At 47.5% G+C, this 13,470-nt stretch overlaps 1 protein-coding gene across 1 annotated transcript; it reads right to left on the reverse strand.

The window, feature by feature from the left end:
• Positions 1-143: 143 nt before the first annotated feature.
• per1b (period circadian clock 1b) lies at positions 144-12,354 on the reverse strand. The gene is made up of 20 exons (XM_058068932.1): positions 12,178-12,354; positions 7,166-7,880; positions 6,838-7,091; positions 6,629-6,750; positions 6,329-6,530; positions 6,025-6,219; positions 5,587-5,665; positions 4,692-4,798; positions 4,460-4,613; positions 4,103-4,379; positions 3,868-3,976; positions 3,624-3,786; positions 3,419-3,540; positions 3,191-3,337; positions 2,749-3,114; positions 1,894-2,672; positions 1,647-1,818; positions 1,353-1,569; positions 1,134-1,284; positions 144-1,052 (listed from the first exon to the last, which is right to left on the reverse strand). Exons 2-20 carry the CDS (start codon positions 7,555-7,557, stop codon positions 759-761), a joined length of 4,302 nt encoding a protein of 1,433 aa, XP_057924915.1. The 5' UTR covers positions 7,558-7,880; positions 12,178-12,354; the 3' UTR covers positions 144-758.
• Between the last annotated feature and the right edge of the window lie 1,116 nt (positions 12,355-13,470).

The following is a 13,470-nucleotide window of genomic DNA, read 5'->3' on the forward strand; positions in this document are numbered from 1 at the left end:
AAACCACAGTGGAATGGACGGTTTGCAGCGAGCACAGCAGTGGCCCTAGACACTTGTTTGTATCTGCACCATACCGAAAAAATAGCCTGCAAGATAACTTAAGTGTGGTACAGCTAAAAAAAGACAAAGAAGGCAAACATGCATCATGTTTAAAGTCCTTTCAAATAACTTTAATGACATTTTTTTATACAAAGAATTTGACAAAAATATTAAACATTTGCAGACACCACCGACGCCGCGAAGCAGGATATCACATAACCACGACAGCGCCACAGGGAGGGGACAGAGCGGGAAAAGCGAATCTCAAAGAACCACCTCACCACCGTGACGGAATCGAATGCTCTCTCTTTAACTGTGCCATCCTTGCATGTATAAAACTATAAACATATATATATATTTTTTTTTACAAAATAAAGTTAGCCTGGTCTTTCACAGTACATTTTTAGCGTGTTGATGTCAGGGTGAAGAACAAGCAGGACACTGTGGTGAAGCACATCCATCATTTTTTGGGAGGTACGCTGTCCTCCCTTGTTGTCCTCAAATAAATACAAGCCAAGAGCGAAGGAAGAGGATAAAAAAAAATGGTGTGAACATCCTGCATTGTCGATGGCGTCAATGTTAGTGATGTAACATAGCAGCTGTCCTATCAGCATGCACCATCCCAGGATGTGTAGTGATATCACTGGATGTGCACTTTGGGAAGGTGCACATTATAAGTGTTTTTTTAGTTTTAACCCTTTGGCCGCTGACTTTGTGACTCAGTCAGGCTGAGTGTTGTCCTCCACTGGCTCATCTGCTGTCACTGTTTGGTTGCTCTCTTGTGTTTTGCCCCCTTCCTCGTTCTTCTCCTCCTCCACCTCTGGCTCCTCTTCCTCCTCCTCCTCCTCTTCAGGGTGATGTCCCTCCATGGCCGCCTTTGATGTGCTTTTCTTAACCTTCGTGGTGCCTTCTTCTTGAGTTTTGAGCACAGCGCACAGCTCCATCTCATGGAGCTCCACATCGAAGGGAGGAGCGGGATGCGCCGATGTAGGAGACCTGCAGCCGGTGCAGCCCTAAAAGATGGAAGAAAAAAAGGCGTGTCATTTGAGCTTGGCCAGGCCTCTTAAAGGTCATGTGGGGTGTAGCTCACTCACAGAGATGTTGACAGCTCGAGGCAGACGACCTGTGCGCACCCACGGGTGCACCTGGCTGAGCTCTGTCTTCTGTTCCTCTGTGAAACGAGGTTGGTGCTTCTGCATGTTCCTCAAGGCCTCGCGATCCTCACGCAGCACCGTGTCCACATCTCTGTAACGCAAGGAACCGATTGGAGCTTCATCCTTACATACGACCAGAGCGAACGCTCGGTGATATACCTGATGGGCAGCTGGTAGGTCATCATGATCTTGTCATCTGTGTTGGCCATCAGCAGCCAAATGGGGTCCTGCAGGACACACTTGATGAACTGCTCTTCGCCGCCATCGCCTCCAGTGCTTCCGCTGCCACCACTTGCCGGCTGCTTGCGGGCATTGTCGTTCTCTAATGAGTCGATGCTGCCAAAATACTTGCTGGTGTGGCTTCCCTGACTGCTGCCTGCATGGACACCAAATTGAAAGTTAGGAAGTTGGGAAAAGTGTGAAAAGAAGCAATGGTATTGGTAATCCACTAACTGGTGCCGCTGGTTCCAGAGGAGCAGCAGCCGTTTGACCCAGAGCCAGACCCTGAAGACCCTGATCCAGAGGCAGCTGAGCCGGTACCCGAGCGGGAGTCTTCCTGCAGCAGCAAGTCCAGCAGGTCGCTGGAAGTCGACATGGCGTCGTTGTTGGACTCGTTAGCTTCCCCCTACAATGGAAACCAGTGACTGTGAATGTTTGTCATTCGGTTAAATGTTTATTGAGTCGTCATCTGTGTACTTACGTTCTCATTCTCCTTGCTGTTGTCATCAGAGCTCCTCTTGCTGGCTGAGGTCTGCCCTGCGGCCGTGCCCGCCTGCACAGAGGGCGTGGCTTGCTGAGCGGCCGCCAATGCAGTGGCAACCTCTAACCGATTGCTAGGCGACTCTTCCAGCTGCAACAAGTTGAGTGGAGAGGAGCACCGAGACTGGAAGAGCGGGGACTCTGCGCCATCGCGGTCTGCAGGCGTCTGCGTGTAGGACTGGGGGGTGCTGCTACGTGACTGCGCTCCTGTGCCGGGAATGGACACCGGGTTTGACATGACTGAGGGGACCGGAACTGGGGCGGCGCCGGGATAGTTAAAGTTTTGATTGAGGAATGGTACGGGGGCGGTGCCCTGCTGAGGCATGGGAGCGCCCATCTGAGGGAACATATAGCTAGGGAGAACAAATGCCATCATGGGGGGCACCATCTGGGTAGGGGGGAAACGTGATGCATCTGGTAAGGGCTGAGTGAGCGGTGGGTAGACCGGGTAGATCGGAAGCATGCCGGGTGCAAATGGGCCGGGGGGAATGCTGGGCTGAGAGCAAACAGATGGCCAAGAAGAGGAGTTAGTCGGAGCTCCAAGGGGCATGTTTAGGGGCCCAGGTGCCGTGTTGCTTCTGTAGTCTCGGTGCATCCTACTTGGACCCACGGAGCTGTGCTGATCAGAGGACTCCTGGTGCTTGAGTCGCTTACCGCCACGGCCGCGTCTGTGACTGGAGCCTCCCCCTGCAGCCGGGTAGTCACGAGAGCAACGCACCCCTGATTGACACAAAATGAGTTGGAATTAGTGACACGTTATTTTCACTAGAAGAGATGAGTGACATGAGTGGGCTACCTCGTGACAGAGGGTTGGGGGCGGTGGTGTGGCAGCGCACAGTTGAAGAAGCCGTCTGATCGAAGACACGCAGCTTACTGAGATCCTTGAATCGATCAAGGAAGGCCTGCTCCTCCTGCTGGGTGTGCGCCGAAAGCACCTCCTTTGTCAGACCCAAGCGGCTGCCCCCGCCTGCTGTCCCTGTGCTGCCCCCACCACGGCGGCTGTCCCTGTCTGGCGGAGCCGGCTGTGTGGCTTGAAGGGGCAGGGCTGCGGGGGGTGGGGGAGGAGGAGGAGTGATGGGAGGGGCACCACTACAGGGGGGAGTTGGGGCGGGGTTTGGAGGAGCATGTGTGGGAGTGGTAGGGGCCTCCTCCATCACAATATCTGCCAGGCCACAAGACAACAAAAATCAGCTACACTTGATTCAAATTAATTTCAGACTTTATTTGATGACTCCCACCTGACTCGGGGGGCTTTTTGTCCCCAACGTGTACGATGGTGCTGCTGAAGCTGCACTGGGATGTGATGGAGGCCACGCTCTCCGCCTTCATGGCCAGCGTCAGCGGGGGCAGAGGTGGGGGTTCGCCGACCAGGCTCACCGACGCTCCTGAAAGAGTAAGTGACAGATGTGAGATAAATGACTTCCCCGCAGGTCAAACTGATGTCATTTGAATTCAACAATGCCAACCTTTAGCGTTTCCGCCGACTTCTTGTTGCTGTTTGTCTTCATCAGATGCAGAAGAGGCCGTACAGGAGGAGGAGCCACACTTCCTTTTGACCGTATTAGGAATGTTACAGCTCTCCAAGTACCTGGAGATGGAGTCAACATTGTTACCACATGAGTCAAAGGATGGGCACACACTAAAGCTAGAGACCGGGAGCCTCTTTAGCACCTTATGATGCTGTCCAGACAGTTGATCTGCTGGTAGGAGTACCCGGGTGGGGGCTCTTTTTGCACAAGCGGTGCAGGTACCGGGTCTTTGAGCGGTTTGGTCACGTCAGGAATGAGCCCACGAACTGGATCACCGCTGCTGACTCTGAGGCTGCTTGTGTTGGCTAAAACAAAACAAAAAAAAACAAAAACAAATCAACCTGTGGCTCACATTTCCTATCATTTTGTCTTTCACATTTAATTACCTGTGTTTGCATTTTTTCTGGGTGGTGGCCTATTACGAGACTCGATGAAAACCTGCTGGCCGTTAGTCTTGACCATGTGAACATCTTTGCAGATCTGCTGGAAGGTCATCTGGAACAACCAGCGCACAAAAAAACATTGTTAGCTCATTATGATATACAATATGCTGTAGCACAAAGGCATAATAATGGCACAATAATGACAGTGACACCCTAGCATGCAACCATTCAGACTCACAGGCTTGTGTAAAGCAACTGCTGCCGCAGCGTCGTCCATGGCAGGGCCATTGCTATCACTGGAGGAGGCGGCCGAGGCACTGAGGTGCTGCGGGTATGAGCGCCGCGAGCCCCGGGACCCACTAGACCCCAGCGAGCTGTAACCCTGAGACGTAACGCCGCTGTGCACCGGCTGCACCAGAAGGCGGTGGATCCGCTCGCTGAGTTGCACGACGTCAGGCGTGGTGACGCGGGGCTCGCATTCCAATGGTGTAAACACATCCTCATTGAGCGGGCTCCTGGAAGAGAGTGGTAGGTTGTCATTCATTGTGCAGCGTGGCACATGAAACGCTGTCAGGCTGGAAGGGAGCACACTTACGTTCTGACTTTGTGGCGCCCTACGACGAAGGCCACCTTGCGGCTCCAAGGGTTGACAAATGAAGACCAGCTGGTGTCGATGGTTAAGTATTCCCCATTGCGGGCGCACATCCTCAGTGGCGCGTACTCAAACGGCTGCCCAGCAAACTGAAAGACTGGAGGGTGCGCCGACAACAAAGACAATAAACATACATGCAAATTTAAAATTTAATAAAAAATGAATTTAGACTCACTCTTCTCATGTATGGCCACCATGGTGGGCCTATCCTCAGGGTGGATGTAGAGCAAAGTCGGTGTTCCCACCAAATCCTGCGGCAGATAGCCTAATAATGGCACGGCCCTGCATGCAAATCAGATTAACTGTCATCCATCGGTATGTTACAAATAGAATTACTGTAGAACATCACTACAGTGGAACCCGTTTTAGTCAACATCCTTTGGACACACATTATTCATTATTATCATAATTGTAGTTAGAATGTTGTATTCTCATGGTAAATGTTTCAGATTATGAGGTTTGCGCTTTTGGAAGTGAGCCCTGAAAGAAGTTTTGGATGGCTCTGAATGCTTGGTTTCAGAGGGCGTTGTAAAACTGTTCTATTGTCATGTCACAGAGGAGCGGGCTTCCTTATGGGCGTGGCTGTAGGTGAAATATGCTCCCCCAAGCTCTGCTTCCCCCACCCTTCCCCAACCACTGCTTCTCTGTTTACGAAACAAGCTCAGGTGGAATTTATTGTAGTTGGTGATTCCCAGCAAGACAAAAATATCCGTCAACGGCATTTCACACGGGACTTTTTGTGAACATGAAATATCCGCCAAACTGTTGCTGAAGCCAGAAGCGGCGTGCTCTCAATGGAAAGGTGCATTAATGTCAGACACGCTGTGCGTCCATGGAGGTGGAGAGAACCACAGTACTCACAGTCTGGAACACGGTAGTCCCACATAAAAATTGCAAAGTGCAAATCAAGCATTTATAAAAAATAAGTTTTTGTCAACTGAAACATACATGTGATGTTTAATTTTAATATGCAAATTTGTTTGAATATTTTTACATTTTTGCTTGCTGTGTCACGGTTTTGCTACCCATTTTCAGGAGAATGACCTGGTCATGATAGTTGAGAAACTGACCTCTCATCCACTTCCTGGAAGAGGCAGCTGGGAGTGTGACTAGTGGTGAAGATTCTCTTGTCTGGGGGGATGCGAGGTGCTGGTGGGAGAGCATAACAGAGAGAGGGGGAGAAGTTTCAGACACTAGTAAATATCAGGTTTTATACATATACATAAATGCACCAGATGAATGGACAGCTGTGTGTAGGAACATATTGACTGTGAGACCTGGGTTGCATGAGAGGAGCATGTCAAGTCATTTCCACTCCCATGAACCCCATTAATCTAGAACTGTGAGTGCTGGATTAGTGCTATTCGTTGTCAACACCTCACAGTCACAATAAAACACGGTCAAGAGTGTTGTTTAGCACACCTTCATTTCTTCTACAAACAACGATTAGTGCTCAGTGACTGTTCCAAACAGACTTGTGTGTTTGTAAATGATAAGGTCATTACTACCTTCGTATCCAGAGTGGACCCTCTCTGCAATGAGCAGGCAACAGGGCTGCGGCTCTGCAGTATCCGAGTCCCTAATGGTGAGCTGGTAGGGCGTCAGGCGAAATGGATAATAGCGCATCTCGCTGCCATGCGTCCGGTTGGCGCTGATTCTACAAAACATGGACTTCTCCTGAGTGCAGTCCACAGCAGGAGAGGCTGAGTGGAGCAAAGAGAGGGTCAAACCAAACTGTTCAAACAAGTGATCATGTCCCTAATTGTTCCTGACAGGGGCAGTAGGTCATGGTACTGTTGCGTTTCAGCTCACCAGATCCAATGCAGGAGGCCCACAGGGGTAGGCGGCAAGGTGCTGTACCACTGTAGAAAGTGCTGACGTCTTGTGGAGCCAAAAGCTCGGAAAACATCATGCCCTGGAGACACTCGGGTTTGCAGCGCAGCACAGATGATCCCTGGGGTGACACATACACGACCTTCCCCGATAGGAAGGACACTGCCATTGAGAAGGTGTCCTGGGAGGAGAGTAGCAGAATGAATGAGTACACACTTGACTCCTCTTCTGTACTGTGGATGAGATGAAGAAAGAGGAAAAAACGAGGTACAAACATACTGTGTTCTTGAGGGTGTATTCTGAAGTGATGTTGTCAAGCTCCTCGATTGTAAAGGCAGACAAGTCCAGGCTGCAACCATGACACTCCTCCACACTCCACTGGTGGTAGTACTCCTTGTTGGCTGCATACATGCACATAGGACATGCTTTACATCAGCATTGGCAAGAGAGGTGAAGGTAAAAGGAAGCTTGGAGAATCTGAATCTCACCTCGGACTTGTCTGACACACTGCAGAGCATATTTGAGTGCATTAAGAGTGCTGGAGTGGCCCTTAGACTTGCGCTCGGCTGGCATGCGCAGCTTCAATTCCTTGATGGCCTTCATGAGCTCCTTCTGGGTCTGGACCCTCGCCGACTGGTTGCTACTACAGCCAGAGGTGGAGGGCGGGTCGTGCTCGGAGCTGGTGGACAGCAGGCTGTATGCCAGGGAGCCGCTGGGGGGTGACAGGCTCTGCGAGTTGGAGCTGCGTAAGGGGGGCAGCAGTTAAAATCAAACTTCAGAGCTGAAAGTGTGACTTGTGCTTAGTTTTGAGCGTACCTTTTGTGGCTCTCCGTCGTTTCCAGCATCATGCCGGAGTCCTTGCCATTCGACGAGCTGTGAGAGCTACGGGTGGACTGGCGCCCGCGTGAGCCGCTCTCCCTTTCCGTGCCGCCCTCGCTCTCCCTCTCGCCAGAGTCGTTACCACTGGAGAGCCCATCCATGTCGTCTGAGTTGTTCCCCCTACGGTCTCTGGATGAGGACCCTCCGCTGGCATATGAGCCATCCCCGGCGCTGTTTTCCTGCTCTGGAGCAGGGACATCTGCTTTGGTGCTTTTTGCAGCGTTTAACCCTTTGGACTCAGGCTGCTGGTCATCGTCTTTTTCAGCAGCCCTTGACACTCGCCCCCGGGTGTTGCTGCTGGCCACTGATTGAGAGATGTCATAACTCATACTAGAGTAGGATGAGGCTGGCACCACTTGATGAAGGTGTCAGCCGAAGAATAAGTGGAACGGCTTCAACTTAGGTGGGACTACTGTGTGCATACATGTGAATCATGGTGATGGCTGCCTGTATTTATAACTATGGGGAGAAAATCATGGTTTCTTCAGTAAAAATTGGGATGGGAAAGTGTCACTCAAATGAGATGAATTTCTGTTGGTGAGATAGCCTTGGCACAAGCATTCAGACAGATGGGAGGAGAGAGACCGGGTGTGAAAAACTATCTGGTTTGTTCTCGCCTCCTGAGATGTGTTGCTGGCAGTGTGAAGGCCACCTAAGATGAGAGAAAAACAGAGAATTGGAGAAAGAATGAAAAGACTAAGTGGGGAGATGATTAAGAAAAGATTAGCAATGTCTGGTGTCTTCCAAGGACCCCAGCGATGAAAATAAAGTGTTTATCATCAGATGCTGTGGCTGTGATATAATCACACAGTGTTGCAGTGAGCAAGCTTCTTTTGTACTGCTTTAATTAAAAAAGCCCGAGAGAACACAAGGCTCTTATTTCAAAGTAGCAAATACGTATGCATGCATCCCAATATAGAATAGGTGGACATGTGAATTAAATCGGGCATTTGTCAGTCGTCATAGCTCAGTCCACTTTAACCCAGAGGACAATCAAAACACGCAGGGGGAGAGATCATCTGTAGTAGATAATCTGCAGGAGCGCTAATAAACTGGTTTGTTTCTGAATAGTATCCACAGGTATATATCTGGACAGCACCTACGCAAGTGAAAGTCTAGTGCTATTTATTTCCTCGTTAAGGGAAACGCCTCATAATCCTATAAAGCCTACAGACGCAACTGGAAGACGACAGAGTGATCGTCACTCCTTCCAAATGTATGCACTCACACGGGCCAACAACTCAAGCTTTAGGTACACAATTTGGTCAGTTCAGTTTGACCTACGACCCCGCACTGACGGACCAGACACACGCACGCTTCCTGTTGTGACGCAACGACCCGTTTTGGCTGACTTGACAGGTTTCAGAGCGCTCATTAGACCTGACAAGAGGATGACAAGCTCTGGTGACAAATGTACCTCACACCACCAAAATAACTTCCCCATAAGATGAAGATGCGGCTAAGAGAAACACATTCACCATTGCTGAAGGTTCCTGTCGCCAATGCTAATGATCATTCTGCTTGGTCAGATGCATGATGCACACGCCACAGTGCATGCTCTACAGTTGGACTGGTCAGAGCAAAACAGAAATTACGGCCAGGAAATATTCAAGCAGGGTGTTAGTGGGCGTTGAGGCCAGCTGTCATCCATGCGGACTTCCCGAGGCCAAGGCGGACCCCAATCCCTGAACGCCGGGCAATCGGATTGGGTTAGGCTCATCCAGGCCTTCACTGAGCAAGAGCATAGGTGCATGAACAGCTGGGTCGACCAAAAGACAGTGAGGAAAAAATGACACCCACCCACTAAAATTATTCACCGGAAATACACCTTATAAGGCTTACACATGTCCTATACTGTAACATGAGAACAGTTTATTATTTTGGATCCAGACAAGTGGTGTAGAATTGCACTGCATCATAGAGTGATGATATTGATGACCTGATATTTAACTACACAACGTGACAAACAATTATAAGTTCAAGTAGCTCTGATGCCAGTCAGTAGCTGGTGCTAGCCTAACCCTAACTAGAGTACAAGGATCAGTACACAATTCCTGGACATTGCTCTTACAAGGCCAGTATACGGCTACTATTGCCTGACATGTCAGCACCAATAAATACAGTTACACTGCACATTTTGGAGTGGCCTTTTATTGTGGCCAACTTAAGATACACTACTAGAAAAACTGGTAATCTGTTGTGTGAGCAGCATGAGCTGTAGTTGCTGAGACACAAATAAGGATGAGGATTTAAATAAGATTCTTATTCTCTGATTCTTCAGACTCATTTCCAGACATATTGAATTGCACAAACATGTAACATACTTTAATGTATCTTTGTTAAGCACGTAAGATGAATGGAAATAAAGTACACAACAACAGTTAAGTCTCAATGGGAATTATGGTAAATAGATAGCAATGTAGAAATGCTCATTTGTTGGCATTAAACTTTGGGATAATGCTAAATTAACTGGACCTTCGTCTTTTCATCCCACTGACATGGTTTTCCTTGCCGAGTGAGCGTGTCAAAATTTACACACACTCACCGTGTCTATATCACCGATGTGGCACAAGCACATGCAAAGAACACATGACACTTGTGCGGAGAACACAACATGACACTTGACTAGTGACATACTTCCTGCTGCAGTGTACAGATGTGAGGCTGCATGAGGATGCGGCTTGGCTCCGTGTACGTACATGTGAGCTCGGCAAATATATATTTCATCCTGCACAGTTTTCTATCAATGTGTATCTTTTAACGCGGCACCTCCATGACACCCACTGGTTGATAATCTAACACTCGCCCGGCAAATGAAGCTCTTTTTCCTTCGTACACTTGGCACGTGTGCATGGATGTGTTGACCGCAAGGCATCAACGGTCCCTGATTGGCTCCAACGCCGGGCCAATAGGAGAGCACGCCGCGCGCCGCCTGCCTGTCATTGGTTCCTCTCGTCACCGCCCCCACGTTTGTCTAGCCGAGGCCATACGTCAGCTGATCCCAGGTCAGTGTCTGACAGGGATATGCTCGTGTCTCTTTATGATCATTTCATACATTACGTCACAATAAAACCAGGTATTTGAGTCTTATGTGTCGAAGTTAAAACAACGCTTACATTGATGATGACATTCTTAATTTTGAGTCCTGCGACTTTTCAGCCATAGTAGTAATATAGGTACTGATAGTTCCGATTTATGTATATTTAATTACATTTACGATCATTGTGACAGCCCGGTGTTCACAAGCATCCAAGCAAACCTGACTTTGAAACATTTTAAATAGCAGAACGGGCCTCATTCATCAAAAATAATTGGGCTTTAAGCAGTCTTTAGTTTTTGCATTCATGAGTGGCCTGGATGGAGGGCCGTGTCTTGCAACAGGCGAACTGGCCGACTGCCTAGGTCTCCCAAGCCAACAGGGGGCCCCAAAGCTACATGTTCAGCCTGATCTGAGGAGAAAGTCCTGTCTCCACTTGTAGCTAGCTACAGTACCTCGTACGTTTACTAAGTATCCCTTGAATGCTTTATCCTCCAAAAAGTCCAAGGAGGCAAAAGCAATCCAACGTAGAGCAACACATGCCAGCGAAATTGAAGAAATAATAGGCAGTTGCCAGCGTTAAACAGACCGTAAAGTTGACACAGCAGGGCGGAATAGAGGAAATGGGCATGACAAAATAAAAGTCTACGCAGGAAGTTATTTCGCTTTTGTGTGATTGTTTAATTACTTTATCATCCCTTATTTCTGATTATTTGTGTTACTATTTCAAATAATATTTGAACAACTGTCAAAATGAATAAAGGTGATATATATTTGTATATGGGCGGGGTACGCCCCGGAATGAGGGCTCAACTTTTCATTGGAACTGCAGCCTCTTTTGCTCATGAGGTGTAATAAATTGTGGCATCTTGGTGGACCAGATAAGTAAGGGTTAGAAATTTATTCAGCATAATATTGACAAAATAGAGGCCACTCAAAAGCAGGTTGCCTGGACGGTTGGATGGTATAATAATAAAGAAATCAGACCAACTCCATAGAAACTATTGTATGAATCATTTGCTCACTTGAAAAAAGAACATTGGATCACTTTAGTGTGACATAGCGTGTGCAGCTACAGAACTTAACACACTGTATACTGTAAATAAAGAAGGAAAGTGTGTCTAACCACCACACTCACAACGCTGTCACAAACCTTTGCACAATTTGGCACATTACCAGTTTCCAAAAGTAAAAAAATCATTGCTCTTGGGGAGCAACAAACAATTTTGTGATTACACAAATGTTAAAAACAAACAAGTGATGTCATCCTTGATGGAGTAGTTTTATTTTAGGATGTTAAATACTGCTTACACGTACATATAGTTGGTAGCCAATAAGCAAAGTAGTGCGTTCTGTTTTTAATCACGGTTCGTGTGGTGCCTTTGGGAATATCGGTTTGTAGGTTGCAATGGGCCTCAAGTGACTCCGTATCAACTCAATGTACACTTGTCACCATCAACAAGACACTAACATCAACCTGTGTATCGTTGTGTTAATAGATTCACCATTTGGTGGTTGTTTTTGTAGCTACTGGAAGTGGAAGCAACCAGTGTCTGGCAGGTTAGTACACAAAACATGGTAGATTATAACAAAAAAAAACGTGTGTAAACATTTAACGGGTGTATGCATATTGCAACAACACAGCATTGTTGGCATGCAATTTGTAAACACAGCACATTCATATTCACCCAACAGATACAAATACCTCTACGAATTCACACGTGTAATAACTCTGTAATTATTCTGAATAAACAATGTCTTGATACGTAATAGACTATAGAGATATATTGTAAACATAACAACCTATTTGAATTGAATACCGCCTGTATAATGGTGCGCTTTTTTGTACCATGCTAGCATGCTAGCTATAAGTCACAAAGAAGAGTATATAACTTAAAAACAAACAACGTACCTTTTATTTTGCCCTTGTATGAGATCAGTGAAGTTAGTATTACACGTCGAGGTGTCCAGAAATCTCAACCCTGAGTCATTTATTCCAATCGCATTGACTAAGACTTGAGAGCAGTGTCTTCTCACTCGACATTTTTCGATTGCCACCCCCCCAAGACACTAGACAGGGGAGTGCACACGCAGGGACACACGTGCTGGTACATGGGCTGTGGAGCCAGACTCTCTCATTGGTGGGCATGACACCGTAAGCTACGCCCACAACAGCCACCAAGCCCGTTCTATTGGATGAGTGGGGCGGGGCCCGCAGCACGGGGCTCGCTGATCACGTTGCACACTGCCTGCTCCTGAGTTCATTTCCAAACAGTGAGGACACGTGAAGGGGTGGAGCCGTGTCGCCCCGATTGCTTGCTATGCACCGTAATACCTAAAATAAGACATAAACAATTTGGGCAAATGACAACAACGCGCGCTTTCTGTTAACACCACATTTCCTGCCACATTGTCTAGTTTGCTTAGCTATGTGAGGCGTTGTAATACTAGCGTCAATTGGTTTGTTTAACAAACACATCCAACTGGCGTTTTCCGCTGCCCGTTGAGTGTTGTACTTACGGCGAGTGCATGCGCATATCGAGTGCTGCGATACGCTGACGTCATTTGTCCCGCTCGCCGTGTTCAAAGTCACATGGCAGGCGGTGTGGTCGTCCTGTGGCTGTAAACAGAGTAGATGTAGGGCAGTTGAAGACTCATGCCACTAAGTAAATGGGTAACCGATGTACTATGACACCATAACAACACCAGCAGTCATTAGCTTGCACGTTATAGTTGCACAGCTACATGTCCTCTGCTGGCAGACATGTCTCATCAAATGTCACTATCTTGTTCGTAAAGTATTGATTCTGATTCAATGTTTGGTACAGTTGATTCCATTAACTGCTGCTTTATTAGCTATTGATGAATAAAACTTAAAATGAGGAGTCATCTTACATCGAGGACTGGCGCCACCTTCTGGTTGCCAAGTGATTGTGCGTTGTGTTATGAGGCTATTTGATCATTAACAAAACATTGCAACATTTAACAAGTTGTTTTGCAAGTGACGCCAGTTGGAACAATTGGAGATGCAACACGCGACTCATAAATAATGCTACGATGAAAGAAAAGCAAATAAACATTCAACTAATGAATAAAGACAAAAATCATAAAAACAATTACATATAACATACATATACCGTACATATAACATACCCGTACATTAAATTATGCCGTGTGTGTATATATATATATATATATATATATA

The sequence above is a fragment of the Doryrhamphus excisus genome, chromosome 3 (genome assembly GCF_030265055.1).
Source record: "Doryrhamphus excisus isolate RoL2022-K1 chromosome 3, RoL_Dexc_1.0, whole genome shotgun sequence".
NCBI classification, from domain to species: Eukaryota; Metazoa; Chordata; class Actinopteri; order Syngnathiformes; family Syngnathidae; genus Doryrhamphus; species Doryrhamphus excisus.

What these genes read in the sequence shown, in the direction of transcription:
- per1b (XM_058068932.1), bottom strand. Translation starts at nt 7,557, where the DNA reads ATGAGTTATGACATCTCTCAATCAGTGGCCAGCAGCAACACCCGGGGG. An exon ending in CAAAAAGCCCCCCGAGTCAG is followed by an intron (nt 3,115 to 3,190) that starts GTGGGAGTCATC and finishes GTGGCCTGGCAG; the next exon opens with ATATTGTGATGGAGGAGGCC. An exon ending in CTCTGGAACCAGCGGCACCA is followed by an intron (nt 1,570 to 1,646) that starts GTTAGTGGATTA and finishes GTGTCCATGCAG; the next exon opens with GCAGCAGTCAGGGAAGCCAC.